Source organism: Dermacentor andersoni, chromosome 7, assembly GCF_023375885.2.
Source record: "Dermacentor andersoni chromosome 7, qqDerAnde1_hic_scaffold, whole genome shotgun sequence".
Taxonomy (NCBI): domain Eukaryota; kingdom Metazoa; phylum Arthropoda; class Arachnida; order Ixodida; family Ixodidae; genus Dermacentor; species Dermacentor andersoni.
In genome coordinates, this window is record NC_092820.1 from 134,208,333 (window position 1) to 134,232,666 (window position 24,334).

Sequence of the window (24,334 nt, forward strand, 5' to 3'; positions counted from 1 at the left end):
GCGCATTCAGTTTGCGTTCCCTGCGGCTGATGACTCGGCGGGGTCTAGGCCAATCACGTGAGGCGAAACTGAAAGCAAACTGGACGCGCGTTTTGAACGACAATCCCCGATCGCGGCAGTGCACTGCATAATGTGCGCCTCGGTGAGAAAAATGCAGGAAAAACAAAAGAAATCCACATCCCATCTACGTGGAATTGTTTTAGGGCACTTGAGATGGCGGTCGCGGCATATGGAGTGTCACGCATCAGGCCTTGATTGAGTGATCATCCGGGAATACACATCAATTGCTTCAAGAATGCTGGTTTTTGTGCCACCTGACAGGCATTGTGTGCGGATTCGGCGCTGGACATAGATTTGCATGAAAGGGCTGTTATTTCGATCGTTTGCCTTCACGTACACGAGATACGATCACTTTTGTGACCGGCACTGGACGCGTCGGCGCCTGCGGGCAACAGCATGCGCTGGAGAAATGCTGCTGCATGCGCTGCTGCTCTGCGTCTGGTGCTGAGTTACACAAAATTTTGCAAAGTTATCACATCTCTGAAAGCAGTTGACTGAGAATACTGCGCTACGGCAGTACTGCCACTGCTGGTCGACGCATGCGGCACACTTTGTACTGTCAGCAATGCGGTTCTACATCTTCGAGCAAAGCTTGCAAGGTAGGCTAACGGAATTTGGACAGTAAAGTTTTGTTCTGCGACACATTACCTATTTGGGCTGTCTCTTTTCGCAACAATGAAATTCTCACGAAAGCAAATTTTTTCGCGTTTCCCGCCGATTTCGTTATTGCGAGGTTCAACTGTATGCAGGTCACATTCTTTCATTCTCAGATGCACGTAGCTGCTTGATCTACATGTTTTGCATGTGTGCCAGGCCTTTGAAAAAATATTGTTTTGTTTACAATGTGGGTATTTGTGACTCTAGCAACTTACACTATAAGCGGTCTATCCTGATATTCAATTCTTATTCCGTTCAGGCTTGAAAATAACTACTATTCGCGCATTCCTAGATATAATTTCCCTGAAGATCAATAGGCATAAAACTCGGCATGGGGACTGATCCCTATATATCAGCCCATTTCAATATTTAGCAAGCACTTTAAAACTTAGCTTTCTTGCACAATGTGTCCACTTCAAAAATGCATGATAGCACCAGCATTTGCCATAACGTCTTTCACGCAAGCTTCAGAGAAAATATTCACAATCATCATTCACGACCACAGTGCTTACCTTCTCAGAGCCATTGATGATGAAGTAGCCCCCAGGATCCAGTGGGCACTCATTCAGTTCACTTAAGTCACGGTCCGTCAGGTTGTTAAGGAGGCAATATGTGGAGCGAAGCATTATGGGAATCTTGCCGATGAAGGTCTTCTGGTGCTGCGTCTCCACAGCTTCTTCATTTTCTTTGAGCACTGTTTTGGTAATGTCCACATAAAGTGGTGCCGAGTACCTGCAAGACAGGGGCCTCTTCTACTTAAGGAAAAGTGACAAGAATGAAGCCATCATGTCGAATAAACTGACATGAACTGTTACGCTGACCCCTGAGCAAAGTCATGCTTTGTCCAGAAACCATTTACAACTTGCCCGCTACTATGCCAAAGATCTAAATTCTTACCAATTGCCACATGACTCAAGAATGTTCAATATAGAAAGAAGCCAAGGAGATAGAAGGAAAATTAGTATAACAAGAGTGCAGCCTTCCAGTTTTAATAACTGAAAACCAGGTTAAACCCTTCTTCTCCTATGTCACAACTGCAAAGCTTTTGTGCAAGAAGTTACCTGCAACTATACAAGCTTCTGGAGCACAGAATTCGTGAAAACCAATGTTCTGTGGTATCCTTGCCACTCAACTTCAATACCAGGGTTACAATGTGATAGTTGCACAGGGGAGTATGCACCAAACCCAGGGTGCCTACGAGGTTGACATTTCCAAATTCCCTGAGTTTCCCAGGTTTTCCCTGAGTGCCTTTGCGAAATTCGCGAGTGACAAAGAACTTTGTTTTATGTCAAGACGGACTGACATGCATGTAAAAGTTAAAAATGACCTATTCCAGTTTGAATAATAAGAAATAGTGTTTATTTTATTCAAAAACAAAATACAAGGGACGGGTTAGTAAAATGTACAGCAAATAAAATATCTTAGAAAATCATAGTAAAGCCTGTTGCAAATCGAGTAGAACATTTTCAAACACAAATAAAAAGAGATGCATAGAGAAGGAAATATTTTCGAATATGAGCTATTTCTATCAACTGATAGCAAGCTCACTGGTATGAGGCCCGAACATTGTCACATGTTCGATTTTCTCTCAGCAGCTGGAAAGTCAACCTCAACTGTACCGACATACACTCAGCCTGCAAACAACACTTCAGCGTTGCGTTTGATTGCTTTAAAGAGTTTATTTTGGTTTGAATGAGAGACACCTGCATCTCAGCGTGATCCAACCCTTTGTTTCTTGAGATCAAGCTCCTTGAAAGAGGCAGCGGCACGCTTCCTTTCCTGTTCATTCCTCAGTGCATAGGTACTTTCTGTTCTCATGTTCCTTCTGCCACGCGTCTGCCCCACGGACCATTTGAAGCATCCTCTTGGTCAGTTGCAGTCAACATCCCATATTTCGGGCTTCCTAGGGGTCGCGAAAACGTCAGAAAAATCGGGCAGTCCGAAAAAATGAATGCATGTCTTTATTTATTTTATGTATGTGTACATACTGCAGCCTCAATGAGGCTATTGCAGAAGCCGGACGAAGAACAAACATACAAACATTTATAAACAAGCTTGCGTGAATTCTCTCAATGGTAGTGAACGGATGTTGCCCGGTAATGAATTCCAGACTTCAATTGCTGATGGAAAAAAACTGTTTTTAAAGGAATCAGTGTAGGCAAAAGAAGGTTGAGATATTTAGCGCATGGTGACTCCTCGTACATGAGGGTTTAGAAAAAGTCAAATAGTTATCTAGAGAGGAGAGGAGAATTGATTAATGTGTGAAGGAATTTTAGGCATTCAAATTTGTGACGCTCTGCAAGAGGAGTAAAACCAAGTAGGGAAAGAGAGCTAGACAGTGAAAATTCCTTGTCATATCTCCTACAAACAAAACGCACTGCCTTTTTTTTGCACCTATTCCAGTTTTTTGACATCATAGTGTTTGTATGGGTTCCATACAACGCAGCCATATTCAAGGATGGGGCGAATGAGGGCTTTATATGTAAGAAGCTTAGTTTCTTGAGGAGCAAGATGCAGCGTACGATGTAAGTAACCTAGCCTTTTAAGGGCCTTAGTTACAGGTGACATCAATGTGTTTTGACCATGACAAATTGTGTGTTAGCAAGATATTCAATATTTGAATTCGAAGACCCTATTTAGAGTAATATTGTTAAAGGCATAGGCAAAGAAGGAAGGGCATGAGCATCGTGTAAAAGACATGGAGACAGTTTTGGAAAAGTTGATATTCATTTGCCATGCTTTGGACCAGTTACAGAAGTCAGCAAAATAATTGTTAAGGACAATATGATCAGTAGCAGATTTAATTGTATGATATAAAACACAATCATCTGCAGAAAGGCATATTTTAACTAAGGTGTGTAGGAGGAGATCATTAATATGAAGCAGGAATAAAAGAGGACACAATACTGAGCCTTTGGGAACCCCTGATGAAACAGGCATCAAGGGTGAGTTAGTAGAGTTGAAACGTACATATTGCGAACGCTGGGAAAGAAAGTCCGATATCCAGCCCACCAAAGATGCATTCTTTAGTATAGCGAACAGCTTGTGCATAAGTTTAGGGTGTGAGACAGTGCCGAAGGCCTTTTCAAAGTCTATAAATATAGCATGAATCTGGTCACCTATGTCTAAAGCTGCTGATATCATGAACGAATTCTGTCAGTTGTGTTATAGTGCTAAGGCCACTTCTAAAACCATGCTGGTAAGTGCATAAAATTTTGTCAGTTTCAAGAAATTTCCTAATATGTTTAAAGATTATGTGTTTGAGTAATTTACATGTGTGCTGTTAAGGAGATTGCCCTATAGTTAGATAACAATTGAATGCTACCCGGCTTAATAAGGGCAGAATTGAAGCAAGTTTTCACGAGAGAGAAAGGGTGGCGGTTGAGAGAGATTTTCTATAGATAATTGTTAGATATCTGCTACAGCAAAGGGAGTATCGAACGAGAAAAACAGTTGGGATACCGTCAGGACCCCACAACTTCTTGGTGTCTAAGTTTAGGATTAAGTTGAGTACACCCTCAGGAGAGATTGATATACTGTATCGTTGACTGGAGGGTATGGTTTGGAATCAAAAACAGGGTTTACAGAGTTATCAGTTGTAAAGACAGAGTGGAAGTAGGTGTTAAAAGAAGAAGCTATTGTCTGCAAATCAGAAATTGCAACATTGTTAATTAACGTGTCCGAGGATGACCCAGGTGGTAGGATGGCTTTCCAAAATTTACGGGGAGCCGTCATTAATTTCGGCAAGGTTACCTTGTAATAAAATTATATTGTAGCAACCATTTCAGAACAGAATTCCTTTTTAACGATATGGGATTGCGTGAGTTTTGTTGAGTCACCAGAGCATTTCGATCGACGTAATCTGGCCACACGACGTTATAAATGCAAAAGGTCCCTAGTCATCCAAGGAATTTCTGTGTTTGATTTCTTTTTTTTTAAAGGAATAAGAAGGTTGATACACTTACTGACAAGATTTTCAAAGAAACTTGTCAAGGTATTAGTATCACTAGCGGTACTTATTAGTTCAAGCTCATGGAAAGAATCGCATAGGGCGTCTGTAAGTGCCAAATCGTCAGCACGGTTTAAGTCAGGAAATGTGGGATAAATATAGCGGGATTTAGGGACGATGCCTGTAAGTGCAATGAACACAGCATTGTGGTCAGATATTCCATCAATAACAGCGCATTCGTAACCGGCATTAAAAAAAAAACAGATGTAGTAAGAGAGACAAGATCAAGGACTGAAGTTTGCCGAGTGAAATCCTGAACGATCTGGTGCAGACCACAGGACAGTGAAATGTGGACCAACTCCCGCCCGATAGCTACTTCGTGTCCACTTACTTTCATAGAAGACCAATCAACACCAGGAGCATTAAAATCGCCCATGTAGATAATGTTGGATGAAGAAGTATTATAACTAAGCAAAAATTCACTTATTTTGTGTAAATACTCAATATTAGAACCAGGCGGACGGTAAACAACCCTTCTAATTAAAGACATATTTTCGAGTTCGATACCATATCAGGTGGGGCAGGGTGTACAGAAAAATGAAGACGAGATTGAAGAAATAGAGCAACACCGCCTCCTATCCCAAATTTTCTCTCTCACCCAACCACCTTGAAACCAGAGGGGGTTACCTCAGAATCATGCACACCATCATGTAACACCGGAAACATGTGGCGAGTAAGACGAGACCAAGGAAAGAAATGTCGAGGAATTGCTGACAAGGCTTCTTGCATTAACGTTTAAAATGGAGAGTTTATTGCCAGTACCATGCAGTCAGGGGAATTTGGTCTTAGGAAGTGTTTCATTGGGTTTAGTTGAACCAGCAGATGATCTGATGAGAGTATTGAATGTGCTATCCCAATCGTACCATACCCTGTCTATAAATACATGATCAAATCGAAGTTGGACAGATGAGCCACTATCCCTATGAGAGCAGGATGCTTCCCAGAGCTTCTGTGGCCTGTGGCGAGAAGTCTTGTGAAACACGAAAGCTAGTGTTTTTAATTTTATAGTTTATGTCCTTAAGGGTTCAAATCGCCACAGGCAAGTCCGAAAAAGCTCAAAGGCCTGCCAGTACACTTATTGGGCATATCAGTGCTTTTACTGCAACAGAAGACGGCGTGTGCACGCGTGTATAATTAAGGAATACATCCATGACAATTGCCCCTTCACACGCTTAGGTTTCACCTCAATACTTCGCGTATGCTTCACCGCGTAACATTGCTGCTTTGAGGCAAAGTTGAATTTCGGGAACTGGCATCATGCAAGGTGCTGTGCTTTTCGAGCTTCGAAGTCAATTGTGAGGATTACAAGAACGGAGTCAGTGCCTTTGCTGACAACGGTGAATAGATGAAAAACATGACACCGGACAGCAAGGAGCTCAATAGCGAATGTCGAAGCAGCTAGGCCTAGCGTGGCCGCAGTGGTGGCTATGGCTGCCAGTGGTTCTGAGTGCGAAAGTGCCGGTTCGAGGCGGCGAGATAATCAAAATGCCGCTGACGGTGGCTTTGATTGACATCGTCTGCGGTTTCCAAAGTAAACCTACACACGGGGATAGAGGGCAATGGCTAGCTTCGCTGCTGCATTATTTCCAGTGTGGTACGAGATTGCGCGGCACAGTGACTTATCTCCGGTGCGATCTTGTCGACACGTATGAACCTTGGGATAACCACCTCCTCTTTCTTGCCGTAGGCAGCAGAGATGGCTTGCGCTTTGTTTTTCGTGGATGCATGTTCGGTTTCAAACTTTCTTTTTTTAGAGAGGGTCGTTTGCCGCTTATGTTCACAATACGATGAACAACAAAACGGCATATCAGCAGTTTTTGAAGTGGCCCACTGCCAGGCCTAGCAGAAAAGCTCGTCTGCTAGGCCTAGTTGCCATAGCAACAGCCAATCAGAAGGCGCCTAGCAGCGTGTTGGCGCACTGGGCCAATAGGAGGGCCGCGTGCATCGCGAGCTTCGTCAGATCGGCCCCTGATTATTTTATGCTTGCGCTTTTTCTATGCAGCCATTGTCGGCGAGGATGTGGGGAACTGAAAGGCGGAACTTTGAGCTTTCGAACGATACCAAGATGGCGGCACTCAGCGGCGGGAAAGACGAGAAATAGCTCCGTGAACTCTGGTTCTGTGTGATTTTGAGGTCGTTTCTCACCGTCCGCGCTAATAAAATTATTTTTTTCTGACACTTAAGTTGCGTTTCAGAGCAAATCGTTTTGATACAGTATAGATTAGGCATTACTGATGCCAAAACAAGAAGTTCCGAAAAATCTTTTTTTCTCGTAATTTTTGGTTTTTAAGACCGCATCCCCCCTTATATGTCAAAAAACAATCTTTTTTGGGATACATTCATTTTTTCAAAGATTTGATAGTTCCGACATATTTACGTTTCCCGTGGAGTCTGAATTATCGGTCGTCGACTGCATAGTAGCCATGAAGCAAAAAAAGAACAAGCAGATCTTCTGCCATTGCGTTTTGTACTAAAGTGTGACAATGCTCCGATGCCAGCACAAGTTTGATACAATGCAATGTGTGCGCATGGCGCACCAAGTTCAAATGCTCAAAGCTCAGTGGTTTCATGTGTTCTCAATGTCATAACGGAAGTGATAGTCTGTGACAATCAGAAGAGATGGTCAGCAATAGGTAGATATTTAATTAATTAATTTAATTATGGGGTTTTACGTGCCAAAACCACTTTCTGATTATGAGGCACGCCGTAGTGGAGGACTCCAGAAATTTCGACCACCTGGGGATCTTTAACGTGCACCTAAATCTAAGTACACGGGTGTTTTCGCATTTCGCCTCCATCGAAATGCGGCCGCCATGGCCGGGATTCGATCCCGCGACCTCGTGCTCAGCAGCCCAACACCATAGCCACTGAGCAACCACGGCGGGTAGGTAGATATTTCAATGAGATGTTACATCAATATATTTTCTTAAATGTGAAATAATCAATACATTAGGCTGTTTTGCGATCTTAGAGACTTCCATACATATAAATTTCACTATCCCAAAGCTCACAATAGCAATTTAAGGAGTTTTACTCACGTTAGGTTGCGCAGCCGGGCCTCATTTGGCATCATGGGACTAGGTGCTCCATCCTTTTCCCAATGAGTTGGCTTGGAAAGGTAGATTTGCTCAAACTTCAATAGATAGCGAGGCTGCCAAGCAAGAAAAGTAGGCATAGCTTGAAATAAGCTCAAACAGGTCTTCAAAACTGCCATGCACAATGTGATCTGCTTATAAGAATAAAAAATAAAAAAATTACCATTCGTATGCATCAGTTTCTTTAGCATAATCAAATTTTGTTATGTGATCCGCACAAAGACTTTGCTACCAAAATGCTTTGCTACCGAATGCTACCATTCGTATGCATCAGCTTCTTTAGCATAATCAAATTTAGTTATGTGATCCACACAAAGATGAACCCATTATTAATGCCATTATCTTTCCATAGCGAATACAAAGATCTCATTCTGGCAGCTCAGACAGCATCTTCAGGGAAAACCCAGCATATGAATTAATGAAGTTTCATCATGCATACAATGGCAAAATATCAATGCCAATGCACACAAGACTTACAGTTGTCAAGGGTTGTTGCTAATACAATTTCAGACACGTGAACTAATTTTCTCAGCATGTGTGCACACAGGTTGTCAATCTCCACCTGCTGAATAACTAAGTGATAAGATTTCTTTCAGGGGCCTTTTTTTCCATGTTTTTTGGGAACCCTATGCAAAGGAGCAGCATTAATTACAGTGAAAAAAAAACTTTTAATAGTGCAGCAACCACAGTGGTGAATGAAGGCTCAACTTAAGCCCTCACTTGGAGCACTGCTGCCAGCATGTCATTCATGTGCTGTCAACCAGCAATTTCTGTTGCTGTTAATGTAGATGCCACCTTTGCTCTTTCACTGGTACTTCCGACACAGCGTTACTGTCAACAGATTAAAAAACACAGAAAAGAACACTGGGAGGCCCAGGATGCAGCCTTTTAACTGGATCACGGTTGTCTAGCAAATTATGCTGGAGGTTCGATAGACATTCAAGGCTACTGTTGCAAAAGTAAAAATGTCACAGAAGTCTCTGCGGAGGAGATAAGAGGGGCAGTTATTGCTACATCAGTTTGTTTTTTCCTTTCTTTTTGGGCTCTTTATGCTTGACATGTGCAAGGAACAAAGTGCAGCAGTGTCAATAATGGTCACCGCACAACTCGCCCACACAATGGAAGTGGGCAAATTGCTTTCATTTAGAGTGTAATGGGACATGGAAAGTATGATCACAGGCACAAGGCGCCATGGGTGCCTTGTGCCTGCGATGTGTATAAAAGGTGTTCCTCAGCATGCTGGTGTGGCCAGGTACAAACAGCAGTGACCAGCCGATGTTTGCAGGTTTGTATTGTGTGTAGCAATGTATGCTAGAGCACCTGTAGCATAACTTCATCATGAGTGCTATTGCCTGGCTTAGCTTCTAGTGCAGAACATGCAAACAATGACACTGTAGGGCCATCTAGAGCAACGACTAAGTCTAATATAGTGAAGTTGCATTCAACAGGAAAACATCTTCATTTTACCCAATAAATTGTTATATCCATGTTTATTATTGTCTGTGTTATGGAGAGACTGGTTACCTGTGCCCAAAATAGCCTTAGAAGAATTTTTTTTTTAATACATAGGAGTGCCCAAAATTTTTAGCGACAAGTCTTTAAAGCAGTTGTCTGTGCTTTTAGGCTCCCCAGGTCTTTCAAGAAAGTTCGACGGTGAAAGCTTCTGCTCAATAAATGTTCTCAAGGTATCACTCTGAAACTTTTATGGAGGCATCAGGAAGAAATTCCAAACATTTTTGCCAATTTTCATCAAAATCCATGAAGAAATAAGGAAGTTGATTTACACACGTCCCCCATTAAAGCTGGTACTATGACCACAAGCAATGTATTACCGGATTCTCTATTTCGCCAGAAGTGTGCTGCGCTTCAGCTTGCAGGTCAATCTGTGGGGTGTCCTCCACAATGCGCTGGACCGACATCTGGATGAACTCATCAAATGAATCCAGCTGCTGTCGCACCAGGCCTTTTTCATCAAAGTAGGCACTGATGACAATCCAGCAAGCTTCCTGCCACAAGTCAGGTGTGATCTCTTCCGATTCATCCTCGCCAAAGCCGTCTGGGAAAGAAAACACAAGATCCGAGTTACATCTATTTAGCCAAAAATATGTACGTCTTTAATATTAGCTCCTTACAATGGTTTTAAAAAGTGAGATGTTCTATCCATGAATAAGACAAAAATAATGTGGCTAACCACAGGTTGGCACATTCATTTATGCGTGCTCTATTTTCACACATTCAAACACATACATGAAACAAAAGTTGTTAAGACTTGCTAAAAATTGAGCACGGTGGGGACTCAGGAATGCGCCGGCACAATCATCTGTTCTGCCATTTCTACGCCTCACCCCCTTCCCACTCGCAACCGGTTGTCAGCAGTTGCGCTCTACTCGCCATGGTTTGCGATGAGGGCGGCGCACCGACGTCATGATGCAGCGGGCTGTGAGCAGCTCTCGGCAGAAGCGCGTCTCTGACCTCTGGGACCTCACTGGTTATGCGCAGTACACGTCATCCTTGTGTACAACGCGGGAATAGCGGTCACCGGGGTGCCCCGGAGCCAGCCAGCGATGTTTAACGCTAATAGCAGGGATCGAGATAAGGTGCGTCTGGGCACATTTGGCTACACTTACAGACAAGCCTTGCTCTTTCACCTCCCGTGGAAGCGGACGATTAGCGCACCAGTGAGAAGGCACTTGAAACTAACCGCGGTATCGGCTCGCACTGCTTTGCTCTGCGCGAAAGTGAAACTGCTGCAGAAGCAAGTAGCAGTGGCAAGATGAAGCCGATGCGTAAGTGTCTGCTCCCACAGGAGGTGAAAGAGCAAGGCTTGTCTATCTGTGTTGCCAAAAGTGCCTAGACACATCTGATCTCGATCCCAGCAACTACCGTTAAATGTTGCTGGCTGGCTTCGAAGCATAAGGTCCCTACATAAAGCAAGTTGGCAAGGTAGCGCGCCTCCTCCTTTCCTCTTCAAACATCTTCTCTGTCACTGTGCGGAAGCGCCCCCAAGAAAGTTCAAAACTAATCAGGCCATACAGAAAAATAGGAATACTTGTTAGTTACTTTCACATCAACTATAGGCACTTATTTCATAAAAGCATTATTCCACACAAAGAATAAGCTTTCGTTTAGTTTATTGTATAAGGTATATAAGGAAACAAAATCTGTGCAGTCTGTCAACACCGTGCACGTTGTACTTCACACCACTAGCCATGGCGTCTCACATGCTCCCTAACATGTGCCCACTTTGATCCATATTCATGCTTGTTACTTATGCTCCACTCTGACAGCAAGAAATAATGGCAGTGAAATCAGCCATTGCTTAATGGCACCTCATGCTGAGGGCAGGACATTCTGTGTATTTTGTGATTGTTATTGAGATCAGATCTTTGTTTTGACACTGTTAGGACTACACAGACAATATCGAAATATAGAAGAGGCTTGATTTTAACCTAGCAGATGGCACCACAGCCTTGTTCATTGCACTTTCCACTACCCTCGTGTATGGTACACGATGGCGGTGACATGCAAATGCTAACTAGATGCCTAGCAGACCAAGCGACATGGGTGAGCATATTCAGAAGGGCGTTTGCCCCTCTTGTTGGCTAAGCAAACCTCAAAGAACTGCTGAGAAAAAGTGTACTGCAAATGAAACGAAGTCCCTGCCTTCAAGTAAGCGTCACCTATAGTTACAGCGCTGCACATTTGTTGTGACGCCGGCGTCCAGCTGCGTGTTCACACCTGCAGCCTGGTCATACAGCTGTTTCGGAGCTCCGACACAGGCGGTGTATCGCTTAAAAAAAGAATGCTTTCAGTGGAGTATATTCTGTCTCATAAGCGGTATTTTGCATAGCCAAGGCTGCGAGGTATGGGAACTATGATGCGCAAGGTGTATATAATTAATATGTCCATTACCAGGCCACATTAACGTATTGTTGCGCAACGATGAACGCTGCGGAGACTTATTACGCTATGGGCGCCGGTAGCAGGCAACAAAATGCGGACAGAAAGATTTCTGTGTGTTCACCTTCCGCACTATCTGAGGCACCAATAGCTTCCACAGAGCTGGAAGCAGCTTTTCATGCCGATAATTGCAGCACTGTGTGCTTTTTTTATGCCAGCTGCAGTATTACACTCTAAAACATCATCCTATCTATGTTAGCCACAACTACACCTTTTCATCCGGCAAAAATCTGACCAGGCGATTAGCACATGTGCCCTAGTTTTGAACCTTTTGCAACATATTAAATATCGCCTCTAGCCATTTAGCACATCACATGCATGCAATGCGTCAATCACAGAATCGTATGAAGTAGAAAAGAGAGAGTAAGTGCAAGAGTGAGGAGGATGGCGCAAGGAAACAATGAGTGTCGCTACGTTGTAAACTTGTTTTAGAAGGCAGCAGATTTAAACTTACTTTCGTTGTTAGAAAGACTAGGATTTGCTGAAGCAAAGCAAGCAGTGAAACTTTTGTAATGCAAGGTCATTTGTTCTTGTGCCCATTACGATACAAATTAATGCTGTCATTGCATTAGTGCACAAAAGTATTACAGATATTCTTCGGTGCCCTGCCAGCTTTTGTGCGTATCCCCATACCCTGTGATGGCTTATAGCAGGCATTTAGTTACAGATTACACAGACGAGACACAAAGCCTCTAACCCTACAGCTAGAATAAAACTAGCAGAACTTTCCAAGTTAATCAACAAGCATAAGACAGCTGACATAAGGAAGTATAATATGGATAGAATTGAGCATGCTCTCAGGAACGGAGGAAGCCTAAAAGCAGTGAAGAAGAAACTAGGAATAGGCAAGCATCAGATGTATGCGTAAAGAGACAAAGCCGGCAATATCATTACTAATATGGATGAGACAGTTCAAGTGGCTGAGGAGTTCTATAGAGATTTATACAGTGAGAAGTGTGAACAAAAAGAACAAACGCAGATACTGCTGTGTTAAGGATTGTGACAATCGGGAAGGCGATGTCGGCATCAAATTGTACCGCTTCCCTTCAAAACTGAGGAAGCAACCCGGCGGATGAAGTGGATCGTCTCGGTTCGGCATGTCAAATAGGTTTCACTCTAGCGAATTTCTGTTAAATGAACGAAGACATAAACGCAAAAAGAAAAGAAAAAAAAAGAACCAGCAGGCAACATCCACAAAAACGCACAATAAAGCGACAAACGCATAAAAACGCATGAACTAATTCCCGCTGTTGTAAATTGGTTTAGCTAGTCGTTTAGCTCATCTGACTTCAAAACAAACACACAGTGGTTGTTACGTGTCAAAACTAGCTTCGTAAGCACTCTGTTCTGGAGCTTTGTATGCACTGCGCTTTTTTTATTGTGCATTAATAAGCCAACGTGCAGCCTATTTCTGTGCCAGGATGAAGACGCGACTGCTGGAATCGGGCTAATTCATGCCAATGTTTTCTCACTCTCAGAGCAACAGAGCTAAGGCTGGAGTGCACTGCAGCCTACGTTGAGTATTCACAAATTAGCACTTCTCTTGCACACGCTAGCTGACATTTGTTCAGTTTTCGTGCTGTTTAGTATCAGCTGATTGCTCTCTATTATGCTTCAGTGGTGATGGCCCCTCACACTACACCCAGAAGGACAATACTAGATTGCACTCGAGGCACTTTGTCATCGGAGAAAAGAGCACTTACTTGCCAAAACCTCTACAGTTGTGAGGTACAAGGCACGCTCCAAGTAATGAAGCTACAAATTACAGTTGAAAAACGTTCACTGCCGTATTTGCTCACTTAAGTGGAGTTATTATTTGTTAACTTACTTTGAATTCGACGTCGTCAGCGTGTTTGCTTTGTTCTAGCAAACACGCAGCGGCGGCTTACCAGTGGTGACGAAATGCCAAGACACCCATGTATTTAAATTTAGGTGCACATTAAAGGACCCAGGCTGTATAAATTCCGGATTCCCCCACTACGGCCTGCCTGAATCAGATTTTGGTTCTGGCATGTAAAACCCCATAATATATTTAATTTACGCACTTTGCTGCAATGCCCATACTCTTTACTTCTTTGAAACAATTTTCATGGTTATAGTAGTAAAGCAGACGTCCATTCTTAGGCGTTGGTGGCCGAAATAGTATTCTTTGGAAAATGGTGACCGAAAATCGATGTTTTCGATTTCGTTAAAACCACAATTTAGAATGACCAACATGTCTCAAGCGAGCGTCGCAAAAGCATGGCTCCGTAGATGTGGCTGCCATGGTGTTTCGCGGAACTGACACTGTGGCGCTGACGGCAGAGCCGATCGCTACGCCGCCTGACCACTGAAGGTACCCTATAGTCATGGCTAGCTGGTGTAATACGCCGCCCGCCTTACAGGGTTCAGCCTTATCCATCGATCCCGTTTGGTGGCTCGCACATTTGTCTGGCGCGTAGCGAAATGTGAAACTCGGGCAGTGTTTGGCGTAATTTTTGCTGCATTGCCGCGGTGGCAGGGTGGCGCAGCCGAAGGTAACATCTGATTTCTACAAACACAAATGCAAGATGACAGATGGCAGCAAGAACAATAAGTGTCAGCGCTAGTGAATGAATGTGTAATGTTTACTGGCCCAAGGGCCAGTTATGGCCAAAGAGCACCATGCCAGTGTTAATGGGTTTGTAGTTGAGGTATGATTTCTATGAGGTTGATGTGACGTGGCTGTAAAGGGGCATTTAAAATAGTCACTCTAAAGTGCGTAAAATCTGTGTAATAAGATTATGGCGATGACAAATGATGGAAACTATGAGCATTAAGATGCATTGCGAGGTAACGATATGATGTACAAAATATGCCTGATGTTAAAATTTGCTAGAGCACTAGCCTCATTAGAGCTCTTGAAACACAAGGGCCTGGAGGCATGCGCTATACAAAACATTATCACAGCAGCATCCTCTCTGAAGAGGATGCGCTATGAATTTGACGAGCTTATAACATGTAGGACATCATTCAGGAAATCAAGGACTGCTTTGGTATTAAAAAGCGGTTCCTTACCAAGAAACATAGCCGGGTGAAGAGGGATGTAATAACGGTATGCAAGAGGAAAATGTTTCTTTCTCTCAGCTTCGGCTTCCCGACATTCCAGGAGGACGTGGAGAACGGTCAGCCTCTCACCACATCTACCACAGGTTGGAGGTTCATTTCCAGTAAGTAGAAAATTATGAGTCCCAAATGTGTGTCCTATTCTGAGACGACAGAATGGGACGTCTGTTCGCCATGATTTTGTTGCGGAGGGCCAAAAAGCTAACAGTGGCTTTATCACGTGCAGTTTATTATTTATTTCTGTTTTCCTGTAGAGATCCTTTTGCGCTGTTCCCCTGTAGAGAAGCGTCAAGCACATCGCCACATTCACCTGAAATCATATAATCGTGCCCACGATTATGCACCCACATACATACTGAACCAAGCAGGCGCGAAAGAGGTTCACTGAAGAGCAGCGCATACCCGCTGGCATATACCCAGTGGTCGGCGTGAAAGCGGTTAGACAGACAAACATACCGCAAACTGCGTGAAGCTTCCAAGGAGTGCTAATCGAAATTCAAAATCGTGTGATGCATCAGCAAGCCCTGACGTTGTACCTACTGGCGTATATTCAGGAGTGCGTGTGAAATGAGACATAGCTAACAAATCCGGCGATCCCTCACGTTTCATCCAGATCAGCAGCAGTTAATTCCCGCTAGCATTTTTCTCTGAGCTCATAAGCATAATTACTGTACAAATCACAAAACGTCTCACGTAAAAGGATGGACGACTTACCTTCTTCTGCTTCGTACATGAGTGACGCCGCAGGCAGCGAACGAGGAACGAAGTAATGTCAAACAGCCTGAGATTGTAATGCGTAAGTGCGTAATGAAGGCAATGCAGAAGCAGGGTTGCCAGGTCTTCGGGAGAAAAAGAGCCAAAAAATTCAAAATAGCCAAAAAAAAAAGTAGCCACGCTACAACAAACCAACTCGACAAAACAATTCAATCCAGAAGAAAGAGAGGGATAGACGAGCTATTTTTTGAACATATCGAGCACTCAATGACTCCTTTACGCGAGACGTTCATTTGAGGGATCGCCCGACGTTTGTGCGCAGGCGCGAGTAAGAGCGGGCACTGCAGAGAAAATCTGGGGGCTTTTGCTGCTTTGGCTCCCGCTGTGCCTAGACTGCGGAGGAGGTTCCTTAGCGCGTGTTGTATACGTTTATCCCTAGGCGTGCCGACATTGCGGAGTGGGGTCGAGTTTGTTTGCGCTCGGACGCTGGCTGCTGGCGCGCTGAAGGTGAAGCAGCGGGCACTGACGCCGCATTTGGCGACCGCTGTGTCGGACAGACTGCCTCGCACCTGCAGCGCTCGTGCTAAGTCAGTGCTAATCGGTGCCTTGGAAATAACATCACTGATGTTTCCGTGGGAGCAGTAGGGACCGTCGGGCGGCCTGGCTGAATATATTGAAAATCTAGAAGTCAGAGCGCCTTAACAACCGCGTTTGGACTCAAGTGGCTGAAAGGCCGCCGGTGATACTCGACGGCCCGGCAACCGCTTTGAGAATACGTCGCGCTAACCTAATCTAACCTAGCGTTAACCTAAGCAAACGTGGCCGATACGAAAAGACAGTAATCAACATGGCATAACCGTTGCGAGAATACGCCGTGCCACCCTAACGCCTTTTGCGCTAACGTAACCTAACCTAAGGTAACCTAACCTAACGTGGGCGAGACGCAAAGCCAATAATCCTCACGGCGTGACATCAGGCACTCATGGTGTTCAACTGCGTTTGCTAGGTACTGTGCGTTTGTTTCACTCAAAGGAGACCTCTCAAAAATGCTGAAAAGTCGCGGACAGCAGCATACGAGAAGCCTACCAAGAGCGAAGATACTGCACCAGGAAAGCAGGCCGGGCGCCTACTACGGTCCTACTGCACCCCCGAAAAAAATATGTGTATTTTTTTTTTAAGGTAGAACACCATAAATGGCAAGAAAGGCTTAATTCGGCATGACTGACTCAGCACCAGCGCCCCAGGTGCGAGAAACTCTATCCGACGTAGCTACGAACCAACCGAAGGGAGTGTATTCGAAGACGACGCGCTGGCTGTAATCCTGAACGAGACTGAACTAGGCCTATTTTGTGTCCTTTTGTTCTTGCGTGTGCGCGCGTGTGTGTCAGTGACTATGCAGTTTGTAGCGTTCCCACTTTATAGCAAAACAAAAATATAACTGCAATGTTTACTTCATCTATACAATTCCAAATTAAATCGTCTGCCGATGTACAAATTTCACTTGTGTTTTGTTCTAAATAAGCAGCAAAACCTTTAACCTAGTAGGTGCTTCATCTGGGAGTGAAATCACGACAGCTTGGCATTTGTTAATGAATGACTGTGACTGGGTCACCTTATTTGTAATTGTAAATCAGCCTTTCAACTGACTTGATGCACTCTTATTTTGTTCCTTTCACTCTATAGACGGCTGGACATCCTTCTTGTACCTTGGCGCTAGCTGGATGACGGGACCTCATCGTGATCAGTGTAAGCCAATGTACTGTACCCTCTCAGGTCCTCCCAGTGCTTTTTATATGGGGCAGGGAGCGCTTCGTGGTAAAATAGCTAGTTGGTGTCTCAAAACGGGCATTTTTTGCACTGGTCCTTTATAAGCTGCCACTATTATAACCAATTTCTCAGTTCCAGTGTACATACACAGTTCTACTATTAAGTATTTTCCCCCTAAGCCTTACAAAATTTAACTGTAGGTAGTCAGTGCTATGTAAGAACTCGCAAATTAACTCTGTTGTGTCACATGAGTATTCCATACATGAGTAAAAATTTGCTACAACAGTGTACATTACACCTTGCTTCCCGAATGCACAAATGTATTCAAGCCAGTATTTGATTAGTTTGGTATTCCAAATGTTTTCTGTGTGATTTAGTTTCTTCACAGGAATTTACTGTACATCATCAGCAAGCAGACTAATTTAAAATTTATGTGTGCTGTAAAAGGTGTGCTTTGCCGCTAGAATTGATAAAACATGGGCCAAGGCTTCCATACAAGGACAAACTTCAGTTTCGCTCTACCACCGTCAGCACTTGGCTGGCGCTTGCAAAATGAATCACATCAGGTAGCTTGTGATGTGTGGAGGCGCCTGCGTCTGAGATGTAGATTGTGCTTCAACAGTTGTGCGTGTAGAACAGGCATGATGCTGAGGGTTCCAGCAGTTTGCAGAGGTGCTTTTAAAATTTTCTCATAACTGCAATTTTACCTGTGCTGTTTTTTGTCACCTGTTTCAATAATATAATTGGAGGTGTCAGAATTTAGCAATTTATTTGCCCTGGCCCATTAGCCTGCCACATTTGACTTTTCACTAGGTGGGCAATTATTCAGCATGGACCATTACTTGAATACACCTTTTTGTGTGCAGTGGCTTCTCAATTGCAGGTCAACGTAGATGCTCAGAATTACCTCAGGCTATAGATGCACTGATGAATTTGCTACCTATACGAATCATATTGCGCTTTCTCGCGCAAACAGCATGTTAACACTTCCAAGACAGTGGACAATGTTATCGTTTGATCACATCATTAGATACTTTCAATTTTGTATGACGCTTCATTTGTCTGAGGTATTGCCCTAAGCCAATTAGGGTCACATGAAAATATACCAACAAAAATGATTGATCCAGCTAGGAGTGTTGCTTTGGAACACTACTTTATCACCAGTCCTTCTTTGCATGCTACCTGCTTACTCTGTACTGCGTCATGTTTAAGTTTGAAAGAAAGGCAACAGCTAGGCACTGCAAAATGCCAAACTTGCTTTTAGTTCAACAATATAAAACGCTGTTTAACTTTTTATATAAGCTAGTACATCATTTACCTGCAGAGTGGGTTACTGTTTTAATCTGATTATATTGTGCACGAAGCTTCTCAGACTTGTTTGACAGGTTGATAAGTGGCTTTTCAGCCACGAAACACCATATATTAATTTAAAGGCTGACTTTGACACTGCTATGCAATTTAATGACTATATGCCAGGAAATATATTTGTCATTTTAAACATCATCGCGTACATACCTTAAGATACCCGTAACTTAAGAGAAAGGAGTGCTTAAATTTATTTTTAATGTGATGCAAACTTCTTACTTAGCACATATTGCTAATTGAAGTTCCAGTTTCAATATTCCCATTTCCTCCCTCGCCTTTTTTCCCCCTCTTCTGTGCAGGTATTGCTTGCCTGTGTCTACAAGAACCGTCACGTGTGGCCTGTGACAGCAAGCTTTTGTGGGCAGCAAGTGCTCTCCTACGACGGCTGGCCTGCTCCGGCAGCGGCAGCAATCTTCAAGATTTATCCATGATCACCTTTGCTGCTATTTGTCACTCTTGTTAATTACACTTTCTGCATCTTTTCTCATTTATTAGGTAATAAAGTATGAGTATGTGACGTGGTGTGAAGTTGATGTCTTGCTGCATTTTCGCTTGCAATCATCTTTTATGCATGAAAAGCTCATCGTACAGTTTATGAAAAAAAAATAACAGCATATTATGATTTATCTTTCAGTTCTGGTAACGTGCAACATACAAGGAATTCACTAATGGACGATATGCCGAAGAACTGGCCATTATTTCTGCGTGATGCTGTGCAAGCATGTGGCGTTATCTTACAAGAGGCACCCACAAAGTAAGTTACAATTTACTTTTAAATGAAGCATGGGCATCAGAAAAAATATATTTATATTGCTAGTTAGAGTGGTTCGCAGAGTTTTTCCAGATGTGTACTATCCTTTATTTCTTAACTCATTGCAGCACAGCGTTCTGTTTCGTATACTGGTGTAAGGCTATTGTGCCCCCTGTAGCTGAAAACAGGATGTAATTTTGGCCTGAACTGCAGCATCACTCACAAAATTTTTCTTTGCTAGAAACTATTTCAATTTAGTGGAGACCAAGCAGGGCGAAGTTTTGTCAATAATGACGTGTTTCATGCAGAGATGTTCTTGTTTAGGTCAATGGGTAAACATTGGAATGATATCAGCATACAATACAGATCTTCTTTTATTTGCAAAATAATTCTGACAGGCGGCATGCAATTGATTGGTCTAATTAAAAAGCACTAATTCACCAATGAGGCTGTACTACACTATTCCCATGGTTCATATCTGGAAAAACTACCTGTGTATCACTCTATCCGACAATATAATTTTTTTTTCTGATGTCCATGCCTCGTTTAAAATAAATTGTAACTGTGGGCAAATGTCGGGTTTCTGTAACAGCTGCCGCAAAAATTTGAGGGAATGTCTAATAAAAGTCTTCAGTTGTTCTTGTCAAGCTGTCCATTAGCCAACTTCTAGTGTAACGTTAGCAGGGCTTACTGAAGTACTTCTAGACATCCATGGCTACAAAATGTCTTGATCAAGACAGCTACTAGGCTTTTGAATTAGCCGTTCAAGACATCTTTTAGACATCAAATAGCTGCTTGCGTGTTTCGTGGGATTCAGACACAGCGATCACATGCAAATGGGGCGTCCGTGCCCGCTGCCTCACCGCGCCGGCAGCCAGCGGCGAAGCGTAAGCAAACTCGACCCCATCTGCGGCACGTCAAGGGGACAAGCGCACACAACACGCGCTAAGAAACCTCCTCTGTGGTACCTAGGCACAGTCAAGAGAGAAGTGGTTCTTGAGGGGAAAAGCATAGAGTGTCCTACAAAAAATACTAGAGGGAACTCTGACCCTAGTGTCTACGGGACCTACATGGGACCTACACTGGGAGCGTGCGCTAAATGTCGTACAAAAATCCCTCACGTGACCTTATCCTAGGTGCCTAGGGACAGGATCGCTTAGGGATATTTTAGAAGGCGCAATGGTGGTGCCGAGCGACGTCGTGGCGTGTTCGTTCTCGGCTTTATCGTTCTCTGGAGCGCGCGTTGTTGAACATTGCTCATGTGATTGTGCTTGCGTTGCTTGTGTGTTGGTTGTAGGTTCTGTGTTACTTGGCGGGAAGCCGTGATCTCTAGCAGTACAGAATCTGCGTTGTGTGACCCGTGCTTCCTTGAGAACCCGGCGGTGGTGACAATCGAAATGTCGAAGTGGCCTAGCGTATCGGCAGCGCAGTTCAGCGAACCGCGATGTGGCGTCGCCGTGTCCGCCTTTGCTTAACAGACATCGAGGGATGTGATGGTAGCTGCAAGTCATGTGAATGCGACTGCGTCGACCGCCCACTGTTCAGTGTTGAATGTGTGGTTGGTGTGCTGTGCTTGTAACGAGTGGTGCAGCCGTGCAGTGAAGGTGGTGGTGGAGCAGAGTGGCATAGGGGCTCCATTTGCGCGTACGCAAGCATGTGCTCCCGTTTTCGTCTCATTAGCGGCTGTCGCAGGATTGTGGTGTGCTCCTTGTCAAGTATGAAGTTTACGATGCTAACACACAGCATGTTCACGTTTTTCCGTGCTATATGTCATTTGCATGACGACCAAGTTGAAAACGAGGCATATGTCTGTATACTTTGCGTTTGTGTGTTGTAAATTACTTTCTATTGTGGAAGTTCTGGCAGTCTTATTACGCAAGGAGTACGAACGTAAACATATTATTTCTGTGTCTGAATTTTTGAATTACACATAATAACCTTTACGACTGATAAGTGGGCTACGCGGCCTGTGTGAATCAGCTACCTTTTGTTGCGACGGTCTTCCGTGTGGTAGGCTGATGCATGGTGCCCGTTTATTGCTGTACTGTTGTAAAAACCATTTGTTTCTTCAATCAATACAAATGTACTGCTTCTTCGCCGCAGTACATTTTAGTTACGCGGTGAAGCATACTAAAAGTGGGAGGGGGCCGTTATCACCCAGCGTAGTATGTCCACTCAGGCGACCTGAGAAGCGGCGGTTATGGCTGGAGACCTATGAACGACTCGCAAGTTTCAAAAACTGCGACTACGACAAGTTACGACATGTATACTTCGCTTAGAACCGGGAGTCAACCCTCACAACATTGGACCTTTTCCGTAGCGGCATCCTGCGGACGTTTACGAGTGTCGTGCGCAAAGAGCGAGCCAAAGCTCCACTGGAAACCCGTATACAGCTGCCGAACGAGGAAATAGCGATATTTGAAGATGAAGTGACTCGCTTCGCCCGCCTCTTCCGCCACGTCGTCCCCGACATGTCTGAAGAAATGAAAGTTCGGTTCTTGATGCAGGTTGTGAAAGGAGACAACTCTTCGCCGGATTGATATGCAACCCGCCCAAGACTCGCTGATTTTGTTTTGGAGGCCACAACGATCGAGAAGACGCTCGAATTACGTACCAGGCAATATAACCGGCATGCGCACACAAGAATTAAACTCCGCCGAAGCTCAAGCGGTACGCACCGGTGACCTGCGCGGGACGATCAGAGTGATCGTACAGGAAGAGCTGCAGAAGTTGTACCCAAGGTAGCAGACCCAGGTTGCCTTGATCGCTGACATAGTTAAAGAAGAGCTTCAGCGGTCACAAGAAGAACCAGAATTTCGGGCATCGCCGCCACCCCAGCCTGAAGCAACGACCTACGCGATCGCGCCAGGGCCCCGTAACGCCACAATTCCATTGCTCACCGCTGCCGCGGCCGCCGCTGCGAGCACGCCCAGCCGTTGGCCAGCGAAGCTACCCGGAGAAGACATACATTTGATGCGCCCCCGACCACCGCTCGCTCTGTTATCAACGTGGGGAAACCAGACATGTCGACTGCCAGTGCCCATACCGCGATTTGTGCCTGCGAGGGTTCGCCATGAATGCGCCGCGCCCACCGCCGGGGGACGGCCACGTCCTCTTGCCGGCTACTTCGCCGCCACTCAGTTGAGCCCACAACGACCATACCATTCGCCATCACCAGGACGCTACCTGTCGCTGCAGCGCTGACCATACACTGGCCCAAGCCGGGGCCGGTCCGTCAGCCCATATCCGGAAAAATAATAGCAGAAAGCGATGGAGGTGCGGTTGCTGTATGTCGAACTGACACAGATCCAACACCGCCGATGAAGGCGCCGGCACGACTATTTCGAGGACCTCTCCACAAGACGCTCCCATCCGGACGAAGCCTAGAAGCAAAGAATACGCTGAGAAAAGAAGAGGGCACGACGCGACGCTCCAGCCACACCTCAACACGGCGCAACCGTGATCAGACTTCAAGAACCAACTGCCATGCACGACAAAGAACCACATACCTAGACGTGCTTCTCGACAACAACGAAGTCACCGCGCTTCGAGACAGTGGTGCCGACTACACCTTCGTCAGTGGGTCATTCGCCGCCAAGTTGAATAGAGTCAAGGCTGAATGGGATGGCCCTCTAATTCGGACAGCTGGAGGACACTTCACAACTCCAACTGAAAGCTTCACGGCAAGAATTACGGTTCATGACCGAACCTACCCTGCGACGTTCGTTGTCCTAAAACAGTGCTCGCGAGACATTATTCTCGGCATGTACTTCCTGAACCAACGCGTTGCAATCATTGACTTGAAGTGGAAGTCAATAACGCTATCCGAAGATCAAGCGATACTGCCGGACAGTGTTTCTAGTCACCCTGCCTTGAATGTGGTCGAAGATCAAGTCAGTATTCCGCCTCGCTCCAGTATTGTTATCTCCGTCGGCACCGAAACACCCGCAGACGTAGAAGGCGTCATCGAGGGATACCAAGGTCTGCTGCTCGACCGTGAAATTTGCGTCGCAAGAGGGAAAGCTCAACTTCACGAAAGACAAGCGAAAGTGGTGCTTACAAACTTCGGCCAGGAGTTCAGGCACATCAACAAGGGCACTACGATCGCATGCATCGAGGAAATTCTAGAAACCAGCAATGCGTTTGTCCTTTTGGATCCTGCCACATCTACCCGACTACCATAGTTCACGAACCAGAATTCTAAATAAACCCGTCTCCTCCTGAGTAACCAGCAACAGCTCAAAAGTCTTCTCCGACGATACCAAGACTGCTTTTCGATGTCATCGAGGATTCGACAAATACCAGTTGCAAATTATCGCATACTAATCGAAGAATGCGCTCGACCACTCCACCGGAGCCCTTACTGAGGTATGACACGAGAGCGTGAAGCTATAAGACAAGTCGGCGAAAAGCTGCATGACGACATCATTCCAGCCGTCGAAAAGCCCGTGGGCACCTCCTGTTGTCTTGGTGAAGAAAAAAGAACGGAACGGTACGTTTCTGCGTGCATTATCACCGACTGAACAAGATGACGAAGAAGGAGGTATACCGCCTCCTAGGGATAGACAAGGCATTGGATCAGCTCTGTAACGCTAAATACTTCTCGTCAATGGATCTCAAGTCTGGCTACTGGAAAATATATGTCGACGAAAGAGATTGAGAAAACATCGCCTTCATCACGCCAGACTGCCTCTGTGAGTTCAAGGCCATGCCATTTGGACTGGGCTCGGCGCCTGCACCGTTCCAGTGCGTGGTGGACATGGTGTTAGCAGGATTGAAGTGGCAGACCTGTCTTGTTTATTTTGAGGAGGTCATCGTCTTTCCAGGAAATTTCAACGATCACTTTAGGCCGCTTGCGACAGTAGTAGAGGC

The 24,334-nt window shown here is 44.8% G+C and overlaps 1 protein-coding gene and 1 long non-coding RNA gene across 2 annotated transcripts in view; one reads left to right on the plus strand and one right to left on the minus strand.

The window, feature by feature from the left end:
* Positions 1–15,685, minus strand: part of Polr2B (RNA polymerase II subunit RpII140) — a 60,011-nt gene extending 44,326 nt beyond the window's left edge. Inside the window, exons 1-4 of the mRNA XM_050180986.3 lie at positions 15,580–15,685; positions 9,654–9,877; positions 7,765–7,877; positions 1,230–1,449 (exon numbers count right to left, since the gene is read on the minus strand). Coding sequence (XP_050036943.1) covers positions 1,230–1,449; positions 7,765–7,877; positions 9,654–9,877; positions 15,580–15,598 — 576 coding nt within the window. The 5' untranslated portion in view covers positions 15,599–15,685. The remainder of the gene's footprint in view (positions 1–1,229; positions 1,450–7,764; positions 7,878–9,653; positions 9,878–15,579) is intronic.
* Positions 15,686–16,011: 326 nt separating this feature from the next.
* Positions 16,012–19,228, plus strand: LOC129385355 (uncharacterized). The gene is made up of 2 exons (XR_008612924.2): positions 16,012–17,325; positions 19,011–19,228. It is a non-coding gene; the product is annotated as an uncharacterized lncRNA (long non-coding RNA).
* Positions 19,229–24,334: the final 5,106 nt, after the last annotated feature.